The sequence below is a fragment of the Bufo bufo genome, chromosome 6, assembly GCF_905171765.1.
Source record: "Bufo bufo chromosome 6, aBufBuf1.1, whole genome shotgun sequence".
Classification (NCBI taxonomy): Eukaryota; Metazoa; Chordata; class Amphibia; order Anura; family Bufonidae; genus Bufo; species Bufo bufo.
Window position 1 is genome coordinate 164,685,496 of NC_053394.1, and position 13,648 is coordinate 164,699,143.

The 13,648-nt window shown below is 42.7% G+C and overlaps 1 protein-coding gene across 1 annotated transcript; it reads left to right on the forward strand.

The window, feature by feature from the left end:
- Positions 1-1,069: 1,069 nt before the first annotated feature.
- On the forward strand, positions 1,070-8,955 carry LOC121005595 (T-box transcription factor TBX10-like). Its single transcript, XM_040438373.1, has 7 exons — positions 1,070-1,125; positions 2,309-2,542; positions 2,956-3,057; positions 4,692-4,863; positions 6,065-6,220; positions 7,301-7,425; positions 8,838-8,955. Exons 1-7 carry the CDS (start codon positions 1,070-1,072, stop codon positions 8,905-8,907), a joined length of 915 nt encoding a protein of 304 aa, XP_040294307.1. The 3' UTR covers positions 8,908-8,955.
- The last annotated feature ends 4,693 nt before the right edge of the window (positions 8,956-13,648 follow it).

The following is a 13,648-nucleotide window of genomic DNA, read 5'->3' on the forward strand; positions in this document are numbered from 1 at the left end:
ATAGAAATGAATGGAACAGTGGCTTGCATTTCTGACCAACCGTTCCATCAATTTTAGGGGGCTTCACACTCGTGATCGGCAGGATTCCCATCAATCTGATAGTTGTCCACTATCCTGTGTCGGCAGGGAAAACATGTTTGAACCAGAATACTCCTTTAACTTTTTTTTTTTAACAAGTTGTCCAGTGACTGTCTCCTTTACACTTAGGTTATAAAATGACTGCCAAGCTTCTCCTCAATATAATTCATAAGGAAATAATACATGGACCCTATCTGGGTATGGGTATGCTTAAATTAAAAACAAAAAGCCATGTGGCTGAATGCCCAAACTTGACCCAGAAATAGGTGCTTATAAAACATAACTTTTAATAACCACACTTAAATATGCTACGTGAGCACCCACAAAAGGTTAAAACCCGCGTTATTGAGTCCATATGTATAGAATGGTACTATGATGTGACACTTGTAGCTTTAGGGGGACGTGCAGTTCCCCTATAAAACTACCTGAACATTGTTGCCAGTAACAAAACTAGCCCTGGGTACATCAGTGTTGCCTCAGCTATTCACTGACATGTTGTATCTCACCGATAACAATGCAACAACGTACACTGGTTGCATCACTATTTGTGAGCACTTGTAACATCATAAACTGGTTACACTTGAAATGAATGATAACAAAAGGACCGAACAAAGACAACTAAAAACCAACTATCTGCCTCTCGACATGTTTCACCAGAGGGACTGGCTTCATCAGGGGTTGGGGAAGGCAGCAAACGAGGTATAAATGACCTGATGATTGAAATTGACATCTAAATGATCCAATAGGGGAAGCGCAAAATTGTGGCACTAACAAATGCTATTACAAGTACATAACTCTGCCATTGGTGACGCACCACCATCCTATCAGAGCCTGTCAAGGGGAGGATGATATGATGTAATGCGCAACATGTCTATGCGTGCTGACTTACAATAAAGCTCACCTTGCCGCCGGTCACTGAGAGTCTGCGCGGAGACTTAGGCACCGAAACAGCTCCGTGGTGACTACTGCGCATGTCCTGCGCATAGACGAGATGCGCAAGGACATATCGCTCTGCAGAATTGCAGATATCCCAGATGAGCGGCTCATGTATGTACGGATAGTAGATAACCAGTGGTGCTCAGAATGTCAGAGCCACAGCCTAGTAGTGTCAGAAAAAACTCATGGCAAGAAAACTCCCAAAAATATATCCCAAGGTTTGTTAGAGGGTCATTGGTCATCTATAGCTGCCTACACACTGCTCACACAGATTGCGACAATTCCATGGATGGAACTAAATATAGCTTATGTCAGTGTCAGCATAATATTTACAAAAATGACAAGTAGGTAAACCCCTCATTGAGTCCTTTGGGGCTCAAACTGTCCAAACAGTAAATCCATCTGGTCTCTTCTTGTAATAATACTCTGTCCAGATTGCCCTTCCTAACCCCCAAGAACCTTTTAGAAATGCTCCAGAATTTAAGGCTGCTGGGGTCACCATCATGATAACATCTGATATGTCTTGAGATGGCGGTATCCGCCTTGGTGTTAATACTGCTGCCATGTGAATATCACCGCCATGGCAGATAGCCTTTGGGTGTAGTTGACTCTCAGAAACGGAGGGATATTGCCACCAACTGTATAGCTAGTAAGACAAAAAAAATGAAACCATCATCACACACCTGATCTGATGCCTTAGAGGGTAAATTCAAGTGTATAGATAGCACAAGTGAATGAAAGAGTGCAGGTTTAAGTCCCCTAGGTCAATTAAAAGATTTTTTTAAAAGTCTAAATAAACTGAATAAAAAATGATCAGAAGGTCCAATATATCCCAAAATGGTATTGATAAAATATGTAGCTTGCCTTGCAAGAAAGGAGTCCTCAGATGTGGTGTATCCAGCACTTTCATCTATTCTACCAGGTGAGCTTAATACACTTGATTTCTCAGACTCCAAAACATCTTTTGCACCTTCAAGGGGTTAAATTAGATGGTGCCAGTACTTGTTGGAGGCAGACCCCCTCTCATTTATGGTTCACTTTATGTGCAGAGTGATCAGTTGAATTTGAGAACTAAGGCCACTCAGTTGTAATATCAGCAAACTTTTGTGCCAGGATTATGGCCATATATCCTGGACCTGAGCTAACAGGATCCTTTTGACGCTATTAAAAAGATTAGGATTTGTGGCTATAAAATAGGTGCACATAGTTGCCCATATTGCACTTATGAAATGGCGTGAGTGTGTGACAGTCAAGTGACTGGACAATTCTTTGTTGTCTTTTACGTTACGTTCAGTTGCATTCATACTAAGCTTCTTTCAGATGCACACAGTGTTACTTCTACTTGTTTTGGATCTCCTGACATTGTTCCTTGGACTTCAAGCATTCCAGATGTTCCTCGGCTTCCTCAGACCGATGTCTCTGGGAAAAACCCTGCCTTACGTGGTATTATGGTCAGCTTGGAGACTGCTTCACTCTGGGAAACATTTAACGGTCTTGGAACTGAGATGATTGTGACAAAAGCAGGAAGGTGAGAAGTCTTTTACTAAATCAACTACTGGACTCAATACTGACCAGAGCTATAGGGCAGGGATCAGCAACTTCGGCACTCCAGCTGTTGGGAAACTACACTTTCCAGCATGCTCCATTCATTTCTGTGAGAGTTCTGAAAAGAGCAGAGCAAGTATGGATGCTGGGAGTTGTAGTTTCACAACAGCTGGAGTGCCGGATGTTACCTACCCCTGCTATAGGGGGACATTCAGGCCACTGCCTTAGTCCTGCATCTAAATACCCTGGTCTAAGCAACAGTGGCTTGTCCTCCCTTTCCTAGCATGCCTCACCAGTCCTCATCCCAAAGTTTCATGATTAATATAAAATCTATGTGAAGATTAAGTTTTTGATATCTTATTTTTATTTCCAAATTTCTCTAAAATATCTTTATAGGAGAATGTTTCCACTCTTCCAAGTTCGTATTTGGGGAATGGATCCCACTGCTGAATATTCCCTTCTTCTTGACTTCTTACCAGTGGGTGACAAAAGATACAGGTAACTGAGAAGAATTAAAAGTGCTATTATGTAATAAGACAACTGACTAATATCAGTGAGTATGGTTATATATTGATTGTATTCTAATACAGAGAAGCTTAGGAAATGCCCTGTTAGGTCATATGGACATCATAAAGGGGTTTTGCTCGATGGTTCTCACTGTGGTAAAGCGATTTCATCAGTATATTATACAGATGGATTTTTTAATTCCGCGTGTCGTGCAGTTTTAATAATATGTTTATTTTATTCTGTCTTTACAATTGCAATTTTTTATGTTGTATTATTAGACTTGGAGCTGCAATCTTACTATTCCAAAACATATTGTCTATCACCATAGGCAGGCCTGTGACCCTTGTTATGTCCCAGGTGACATAGTAACCCATGAGCGTCCTGCCCTTGGCTGACAAATGCTTTGTGTCAAACTGCTTAGATGCTGCTGTCCCTATTGACTGCAGCACCTGGGGGGTAGACTGCCAGGATCCCAGTCAACTTCAATCCTGGCAGATGTGGCAGGAGCACTGCTGTGTATTGCAGCATCGTTACTGATGCAATCTTGTGTGTACACTGGGCAGTAAAAAAAATAATAATAATAATGTGTTAAAAAATATATATATGTTCATTTAGTTCAACCCATTCTACTGCAGTGTTGATCCAGTGAAAGGTAAAAACCTAACTGAGGTAGAAGTCAAAAATAATAAATCTCTGAATCAGTGACCCTTTTTGTGTTATCTAGTACCTATGACTATTAATATTATTACTATTGAGAAAGGTTTCTATCTCAAATCCTGCTGAAGGGAGGAGTTAGGCTACTTTCACACTGGCGTTTCTGGGTCCGCTTGTGAGATCTGTTTCAGGGCTCTCACAAGCGGTCCAAAACGGATCAGTTAAGCCCCAATGCATTCTGAATGGATAAGGATCTGTTCAGAATGCATAAATTTGGCTGCGTTTGGTCTCCGTTGCGTTTTTTAGACGGTCACTAAAACGCAGCTTGCAGCGTTTTGGTGACCGTCTGACTATGCGGAGCCAAACGGATACGTCCTGACTTACAATGTAAGTCAATGGGGACGGATCCGTTTTTCACTGACACAATATGGTGCAATTGAAAAACGGATCCGTCCCCCATTGACTTTCAATGTAAGTCAGGATCCGTTTTGACTTAGACTTTTTTTTAATTAATAATGCAAACGAATCTGCTCTTAACCGATACACGCGTTTGCATTATTGGTGCGGATCAGTCTGTGCAGATACAAGACGGATCCGCACAAAACGCGAGTGTGAAAGTAGCCTCAGTTGAATGCACTGAAAGACTAGACAACACAAACTGAAATATAAGGGATGTCTCATAATCATGGTGGAACAATTTTCAGAAATGTCTCCAAAACGTTTCACTATTTATGGTAGTTCATAGGTTCATAATTGAGTGCAATTTCCCATTATATAGGTCTGTATACCAGTAGTTGTAAAATGTAGGCCGGCTGTTAGGCTTTTGTCTAAAAAGCTATTAGGTCAAGATAAGTCTACTTGATGTGTCTCCTACCGCAATAGAAAACCACCAATCATCTGCTGTACTGTACTGTGGATGTATCTATCCTTCTATATGGACATTATCTTTTAGGTATGACTTTCTCCCTTAGGTACGCTTTTCACTCGTCCTCCTGGCTGGTTTCAGGCACTGCAGATCCAGCACCTCCAGGCCGTCTACATTTCCACCCAGACTCCCCAGCACGAGGATCGCATTGGATGCGACAGACTGTTTCTTTTGATCGACTTAAGCTCACCAACAATGCACAAGATATGAGAGGACATGTAAGAAACAAATAAATTCTACAATATTATACATCTCTTCAACTGCTCATACATGTAGATTCTATACTTAACCCCTAAACAATGAAGGAGCTGATCAAAGTTTGCTTTTGTGTGATAGATAGATCGATCGATAGATAGATAGATGGCCCTGCATTCTAAGGCGGTTCAAATGGTCCTTCTGCCACATATGAGCACAAACCAGTACTATCAGGAGTGTAGTTATAGCAGAAGCAGCTGCTATGGGGCCCCAAAATCAGAAGAGGCCCACCCAGGAGAAGGAATTAAAGATTTTAAAGGGGGTTCTGCACTTTGTTTAAACTGATGATCTATCCTCTGGATAGATCATCAGCATCTGATCGGCGGGGGCCGGCACCCGGGACCACCGCCGATCAGCTGTTTGAGAAGGCAGCGGCGCTCCAGCAGTGCCGCGGCCTTCTCACTGTTTACAGCTGGCCCAGTGACGTCACGACTTGTATCAACTGGCCTGGGCGGGGCTAAGCTCCATTCAAGTGAAAGGAGCTTAGCCGCGCCCAGGGCAGTGATACTAGTCGTGACGTCACTGTGCAGGCAGTAAACAGTGAGAAGGCCGCGGCGCTGCTGGAGAAACGCTGCCTTCTCAAACAGCTGATCGGCGGGGGTGTCGGAGCACCGCCGATCAGAAGCTGATGATGAAAGTGCAGAACCCCTTTAATGTCAGCATTTTATTAACAGTATTATACAATGCCATTATATACAGTATATATATACACATATAGGAAACAGATGGAGTGGCTGCTGGGTCTGGTCTGAAACAATGATCTTGACTTGCCGCAGGAATGGAGGTTGCACGGGAGGAGGACATTGCAAAAAAAGTTGCTGGGAACTCATGTCTTACACTCAAAAAATTAGGGTGAATCTCACTTACATTGTCATCTGGATGAATCAGGTTAGCACTGACCATTGAAAATATTGATAATAAACTAAATTATTGCTCTCAATCCCAAATTACTGTATATAATGGTGACAATACATTGCCTTCTACAGAAGAAAGTAGTATTTACCCCCTTTATAAGGCAGTCAAATAAAGGTAAAAGGACAAAATGGTATATTTTTGTGTGCACTGAACTTTTTTTTAAGGTTTTTAAGGAAATTCCCCATGCAGGGCTGAAAAAGTCGCTAGCAATATTGAAATATTGTGCTATTAATGTTTTTGAATCTGTAGATAATTCTAAACTCGATGCATCGGTACCAGCCAAGGCTCCATATCCTGCTGTCTGATCGCCATCAAGGTGGAGAAGCCCGTGCTTCACAAAACTTTGTATCATTCGTCTTTCCAGAGACTCAGTTTACAGCTGTGACGGCGTATCAGAATCACAGAGTAAGTGACATAGTCCCAAAATGTTCCAGAAATCTCAGTTTCTGATCTATACACCAATCAGCCACAACATTAAAACCTAATGGACTCTGTTTCTGTCACCCCAATTTTCGCTATTAAACAGGCTGAAATTATAGATGTGAAAATGTCACCTGAATTTAACTCTGCATTTCTTTTACTTAAGTATGCCCCCGTTTTCGTGTAATTTTAACTTTTATTATATGCAAATGAGCCTCTAGGAGCAGGGGGGGGGGGGTTGCACCTGCTCCTAGAGGCTCCGTTTGCCCACCTCATTTCCACGCCCTTCTGTCTTGATTGACAGGGCCAGGCCAGCGTTGGTTCTCCTGCTGGCCCCGTCTGCCGTGTAAATCTGGCGCCTGCGCCGTCCCATTCAGTATTCGGCGCAGGTGCAGCTTTCTCACTGCGCCTGCACTCATTTGCATATAATAAAGGTTAAAATTACACGAAAACAGGGGCATACTTTTCACATCTATAATGTCAGCCTGTTTAATAGCGAAAATTGGGGTGACAGAAACCCTTTAAGGTGAACACCGTAAAAGGAAAAAAAATCTAAATGCCTTAATAGACTTTTTTTTTTTGTTGCTTCGCCTCCCCCCAAAAAAACTGAATAAAAAGTAATGTACCCCAAAATCAATAAATAAAAAATACTTACCGTAATAAAAACTACAGATCATTACACAAAAAAACAAGCCCTCACACAGCTCTGTAGACAGAAAAATAAAAATATTATGGGTGTCAGAATAGCATGATGCAAAACAAAATGTTTAAGTTTTAAAACATAACAAAAAGTGTAAAAATTTGGTATTGCTGTAATTGTACTGACCCGCAGAACAGGTAACGTCATTTTTACCAAACAGTAAATACCGTAAAAATGGAACCTAATGCATTATGTCAGAAAAGCAGAGGTCAGAACAAGACCTCACACGCTGCGAGTTTCTCGTATTGAACTTGCTTGTGTGTGTGTCTGGCCTAAGGCTCACACATGTGGATTTAACAACTGATATAAGAAATGTTATCATAAACCAACTTCTATCATCTACTTTTGTTTGAATGTCCCTTTAGATCACACAGCTAAAGATTGCCAGCAACCCATTTGCCAAGGGGTTTCGGGATGTTGATGCTGATGAATGGTTACTTTCACGTATTCCTGCACCTGTCAAAATACATGTAAAGGATTCTCCAGAAAGGTAAAACACCTATGGATATGTCATGTATTTATGCATTTTGTGTTGCTGGGGACAATTAAGAACTGATATATAGGGGCCGTTATGCCCACTACTAGCAGGATATGTCTACTATGTGACAATGATGTTCTAGTTTTATATTCAGAGTGTCTACCAACCCTATTAAACTGATGCTTCAGTGAGATGAAACATGACTAGACAGAAAACAAACATTAAATTAGAGACAGCTACACACAAAAATAAATAAATCCGCATAGCAGTACAGCCAAGTATCCCATACAATATCAACATCAAACACACAATTCCACTAAAATACCCTTAAAGGGGTTGGGCCACGAACAACATTTAACAGCTGTCCACGGAGTGATAAATGTATGATCACTGGTGGTCCAACCACTGGTTCTTCCACTGATTAGGAGAACAGGACTGGAGATAATTGTACTGTACAGTCCCACAGAGAATGGAGTGGCAGTCACTCCACTGCTCCATTCATACAGTTAACTCAAGGACCTACATTATAGTGATTACGCATTCATCACCAATCCTGTGAATAGGTAAGAATTGTTGGTCGTGGGCCAACCTCCTTAACCAACGTCGCTAATTATCTGTTAGCTGCCAGAGCCTTACGGCGTTACTCTGTGCTCCTCCTAGATCTGTTCTGTGACAGTTGACTACTTCCTACTATCTACCTGTTCCTTGGTATGACAGACTTGATCCCTTGCTGCATTAAATGGTTACAACATTGCAGTTACCAGCTCTGTCCACTACACAGTGGATGGAGCTGTGTAGTTTGGCACAATGTTCCAGAGCTACAGTAGATCTTTGGGGGTGTGGACTCCAACCGATCAGATACTGATGGCCTATTCTCAGGATAGGCCATCAATATCATAATCCTGGACAACCCCTTGAAAGATATAGTCGAAAATATCCAAAGTTGTGTTTTTTTTTAAAGCAGCCTACAGGCATTGTCCAGTCTAGGTCTGGACACTTTTTCATAAGCATATTCACATGACCTAGACCAGAATCCTGATAAGAATGGATTAAAAGATGGGGTTACCTCTGGATGACTAGTTGAGAGCTAATATAACTGGCAATGTTAGCAAGATAAGACTGGAGCACAACTGAGCTTACAGGAGAAAAACTGCACCCAAGAATTCCTTCTCCAGCAGCACAGTGCTGGAGATGTAAGAAGCCAGTGGCTAATCTAATGCATTTCCACTGCCTCTACTTACGTACTTCTTTTCAGGGTCATACTGGAAGAGGATCATTTTCAATTTTGCTTGTGACCTTTGATCTGAGCTTGACGCTGCTATATGCTGGCCAAATTAGCAGATGTTAGATACTGAGCAGTAAGATGGAGTTACTGCCATGCTTAGTACTCCCCTACATACATTTATGTTGTCTTTCTATTGCAGATGGCACAGTGTTGACCCTCACTCCACTCTATGTTCCGAAACCCACTTTATGCATCCTACTGAACAATGAGCTCCTTGCACGTGACAACTGTGATGACTAGGACATCCTAAGTGTTTGTATCCATTCAACTTCTGTCGCTATATCAAGAAGCAAGCCTGCTGTGTGCCATGATTGGATGTGAAGAGTACTGTGCAGGACACGTGTGTCGGTCTCATCTGGTGGACCTTTTGCACAACTGACACAGTTGATTTGGTTTGGCCAAATGGAACAAGAAGCTGCTTTCAACTACAGGATCAATACTTACTGAAAGTCTATAAGAAGAGCTTGACTGAATCTTAGGAACAACTGCGTTCACTCTTTTTATACTGGTGGTATTTCTCATAAACTATCCTATGAAATGGTCAGCGATACAAACAAGCATAGATACTTAAATTATAAAGTTGTTTCTATCTGCAGCCACCACTAGAGGGAGCTTACTGCATACTGTTTAAAGGGAACAGGTCATCAACTTTATGCTGCCCTCTCTGAGGAACCTGCCCTTAAAGAGGACCTTTCACCGATTCTTACCCTATGAACTAACTATACAGACATGTAGAGCGGCGCCCGGGGATCTCACTGCACTTACTATTATCCCCGGGCGCCGCTCCAATCTCCTGCTATGCCCTCCGGTATCTCCGCTCACTAAGTTATAGTAGGCGGAGATACCAGTCCCTAAGTTATGGTAGGCGGAGTCTGCCCTAGCGCTGGCCAATCGCAGCGCAGAGCTCACAGCCTGGGAGGTTATTTTCTCCCAGGCTGTGAGCTCTGCAATGCGATTGGCCAGCGCTAGGGCAGACTCCGCCTACCATAACTTAGGGAACGGAGATACCGGAGGACATAGCAGGAGAACGGAGCGGCGCCCGGGGATAATAGTAAGTGCAGAGAGATCCCCGGGCGCCGCTCCACATGTATGTATACTTAGTTCATAGGGTAAGAATCGGTGAAAGGTCCTCTTTAACTTTATGCTGCCCTCTCTGAGATGCCAATTTTGGCGGTTTGTCAAGCCTGTGTCTGGAAAAGAGTCATTGCTGTCTGAGAAGAGTCTCAGTTATTCAAGAGCTCCTGCTCTTTCTAGCCACAAGTTGGCAGTCTTCTCCCTAGAAGTCTGTGAATCATCTGCAGGTGGGTGGGGATAGCAAGCGCAGGACACAGGAATAACCATGACTCTTTTCCGGGCCCAGGCTACAATAATTATACTCCAGGTTCTCAGCAGCCACTGAATATTACCTCAGGAGTGAGGGAAGCATAAAAATGATGACTGTTTGAACAGTATGCAGTGACCTCTGAAGCTGCCTCTAGTTGTGGCTGTATTCAGCTAGTTTTGAAATGCTTTATGATTTTGTCTGGATAGTGTGTGGTCTTGAATTCAAGAAAACATGACTATTTTTTCTATATCTGTTAAATGTCAGATTTTCTTCCAAATGCTTTTTCATGCCTATCACTGTAATTCACCGCCAATGTGATGCCATTGTGTTGTTAATAAAGCTAATTGTAATAACAGTAGAGACGTACTTGCTATTATGTCAGAGCAGTTATGAAGTCTAAGCTACTGTGATGTCATTGCTTACTCCACCTTCCATGATTACATCTTAAAGCTGTCATTATATCATTGATACATTGTTACCAATTGTTCATTTATTGTTGCGACCTCCATTGTGACGACTATCCAGTTTTTGACATTGGTTAATCTAAGAATGGATGATAAATGTACTGTGAACATTACTATAAAGTAGTTGCCTACTTGCCTCATGGAACTAACTAACACCTGGATCTGAAAACTTTTGCAATTGCATGTAATTAAAAAAAAATTAACACAGCCACTGAGTTATTCAATAAAATATCTGTGTAGCGCCACCTGCTCTTTGTTCTTTTCTATTTCTCTGTCCACCTCTCTGAGGTGGTCGCACATGCTCAGTGCCATTCTTCAACTGCCACCAGTTGTATCTCCTGTTAGAAGCTGCTATAGTTATAGGGAGAAATCTGCAGCAGACAGCCTTGGAACCTTGTGGTTCCAAGGTTGTGGTACCTTGGAACCGAGTTCGGTATCAAGTTTTTTTTCACAGTAATAATTCACGAGGTTATTACACAAAGTCTTATGAGACTTCGTGTCACGGTCTGGAGTCAGGCTCGGAAGTCAGTAGCTATAGCAGCGGAGCTGATATTCACACAGGACACCTTGGCTGATGACACGGGTTCACCTGAGGTGCGGGGTCTAAGTACTAACCGGTATTCGCCAGAGCTCCTGATGGTGGAGATGGACTTTGCTGCATGTTAGTACCAGGTCGCGGTCCTCAGGATAGCCCCACCAGGAGGTGAGCGAGCCAAGGTCCAGTAGCAGATATAGCAGGCAGGGATCAAGCAGAAGCGTGGTTGAGAAACAAGCCAAAAGTCGGTAACGGATGGTAGCAGAGATACGGTCGGCAGCAGGATAGACAGGAGCGAGATATTGGCTGGTAAAGGCACAATATTCTGGCAACCAGGAAGTGCAGAGACATGGCTTAAATCAGGAAGTTCATGGGAGGAGCAAAGAGTTCAAGGCAAACAAGATTCAAGACAGGATCATTCAAGGAATTGTCTAAGGAACTGTCCAGCATTTTAGGTGGCTCAGCAAGTAGAGGCACTGCCAGACACAGCAGAGGTCCCAGGTTCAAGTCCAGATCCTAACAGTACTCCCGTCCTCCCAGGACATCCCCTGGATATCTTAGGGCCAGGTTTATGAGGAAACCTCTGGTGGAATTCCTTTGTTAATCTAGGGGCATGAACATTCTTATCAGGCTCCCAAGAGTTTTCTTCTGGCCCATATCCTTCCCATTGAACCAGATATTGTAATTTGTTCCGAAAAATCCTGGAGTCAAGACTTTTTTCCACCACAAATTCTTCTTCACCCTGTACTTCAACAGGTGGAGGAGGATGAATTCTTCCAGAAAAAGTATTTTCATGAAACATTTTGAGTAGCGATATATGAAAAACAGGGTGAATCCTCATATTGTCGGGAAGTTTTAGGCTAAAAGTGACCGGGTTGATTTGAGCAGAAATATTAAAAGGTCCCACAAACTTTTGACCCAACTTAGCACATGGAACCTGAACCTTCAAATTTTTGGTAGATAGCCAAACTTTGTCACCTACGTGAAAGGTGGGGATTGATCTCCGATGTCTGTCAGCAGCCTTCTTGTAATATTCCTGAACCTCCTTCAATGTATCCGTCAATTTCTCCTGGATCTCCTGTAATGAAGTTAATCTGTTGGTAACAGCAGGAATTGGAGTTGAAATAGGTAGATCTGGAATAAAAACTGGATGATACCCAGTGTTTCAGAAAAAGGGGCTTTGAGAAGTGGAGCTATGTTTAGTTATTATAAGCAAACTCTGCCGTAAGAAGGTAGTCCACCCAATCATCCTGAAGATAACTCACAAAACATCGAAGGTATTGCTCCAAAGTTTGATTGGTCCTCTCGGTCTGACCATTAGACTGTGGATAAAAAGCTGAGGACAGATTAATTGTTACACCCAACGCTGAGCAAAAACGTCTCCAAAATTTAGAGGTAAACTGTACTCCTCTGTCCGACACCACATCATCAGGAATTCCATGTAGTTTAAAAACTTCCCGGACCATTACCTCTGCAGTATGTTCGGAAGAGGGTACCCCTTAACTGGAATAAAATGAGCCATTTTAGTGAGACGATCCACAACTACCAGGATGGTGGTCATCCCTTTAGAAAGTGGAAGGTCGACCACAAAGTCCATAGAAATTGACCCCCATGGTCTTGATGGAACAGGCAGTGGTTGAAGTAACCCCAGAGGAGAAGATCAGGGTGTCTTATTGCGAGCACAGGTTCGACACGAAGCCACATAACTCGACATCTTTCTTGTACCCAGGCCACCAAAAGGAACGTGATAAGAGTTCCTCTGTCTTAGAAACCCCAAAATGACCAGCAAGTTTAGAGTCGTGAACCAACCTGAGGGCTTCTACTCGAACTGATTCAGGTACATAGAGGCAATGCGCTTGAGTCCAAAAACCGTTGCTGTACTTGAGGTTAAAGTCTTTAGGAGGATGATTAAGAAGTGGGTCATTCTCATACCCCTCCTTGAGAAGATGAAGAAAGGTCTTAGAACTCATGGCCCCTAGAAAGTTCTTTTGAGGCAGGATCGTACATTCAGAGTTGCTTTCCTGGAGAGGCCCAGACAACATCCGTGACAGGGCATCAGCCTTACCATTCCTTGACCCAGGGCGGTACGAGATAACAAAATTGAACCTCGAGAAGAATACGGTCCAACGTGCTTGTCTAGATGACAACCTCTTGGCAGAACGAATAAATTCTAAATTTTTAGGATCCGTGAGAACGGTTACAGGGTGCTTAGCCCCTTCCAGCAGATGCCTCCACTCAGAAAATGCTTGCTTAATTGCCAGCAGCTCCTTGTTTCCAATGTCATAATTCTTCTCGGCTGGAGACATCAGTCGAGAGAAATAAGCACAAGGATGAAGCTGCATTCTTTCTCCAATTCGCTGAGAAAGGATAGCTCCCACAGCAGAATCTGAAGCATCAACTTCTACGATGAAAGGTAGTTCAGGATCTGGATGTACCAATATTGGTGCAGTAGTGAAGAGAGTCTTTAGTTTACTAAAGGCAGCCTGTGACTCAGGTGTCCACAAAAAGGGTATTCCTTTCTTTGTCATCTGTGTAATTGGAGCTATTACCTTGGAGAAATTCCTTATAAATCTTCTGTAAAAGTTGGCAAATCCAACAAATCGTTGTATCTCCTTAACATTCCTAGG

What these genes read in the sequence shown, in the direction of transcription:
- LOC121005595 (XM_040438373.1), top strand. Translation starts at nt 1,070, where the DNA reads ATGCGCAAGGACATATCGCTCTGCAGAATTGCAGATATCCCAGATGAG. An exon ending in ATTGTGACAAAAGCAGGAAG is followed by an intron (nt 2,543 to 2,955) that starts GTGAGAAGTCTT and finishes ATATCTTTATAG; the next exon opens with GAGAATGTTTCCACTCTTCC. An exon ending in GTAAAGGATTCTCCAGAAAG is followed by an intron (nt 7,426 to 8,837) that starts GTAAAACACCTA and finishes TTTCTATTGCAG; the next exon opens with ATGGCACAGTGTTGACCCTC.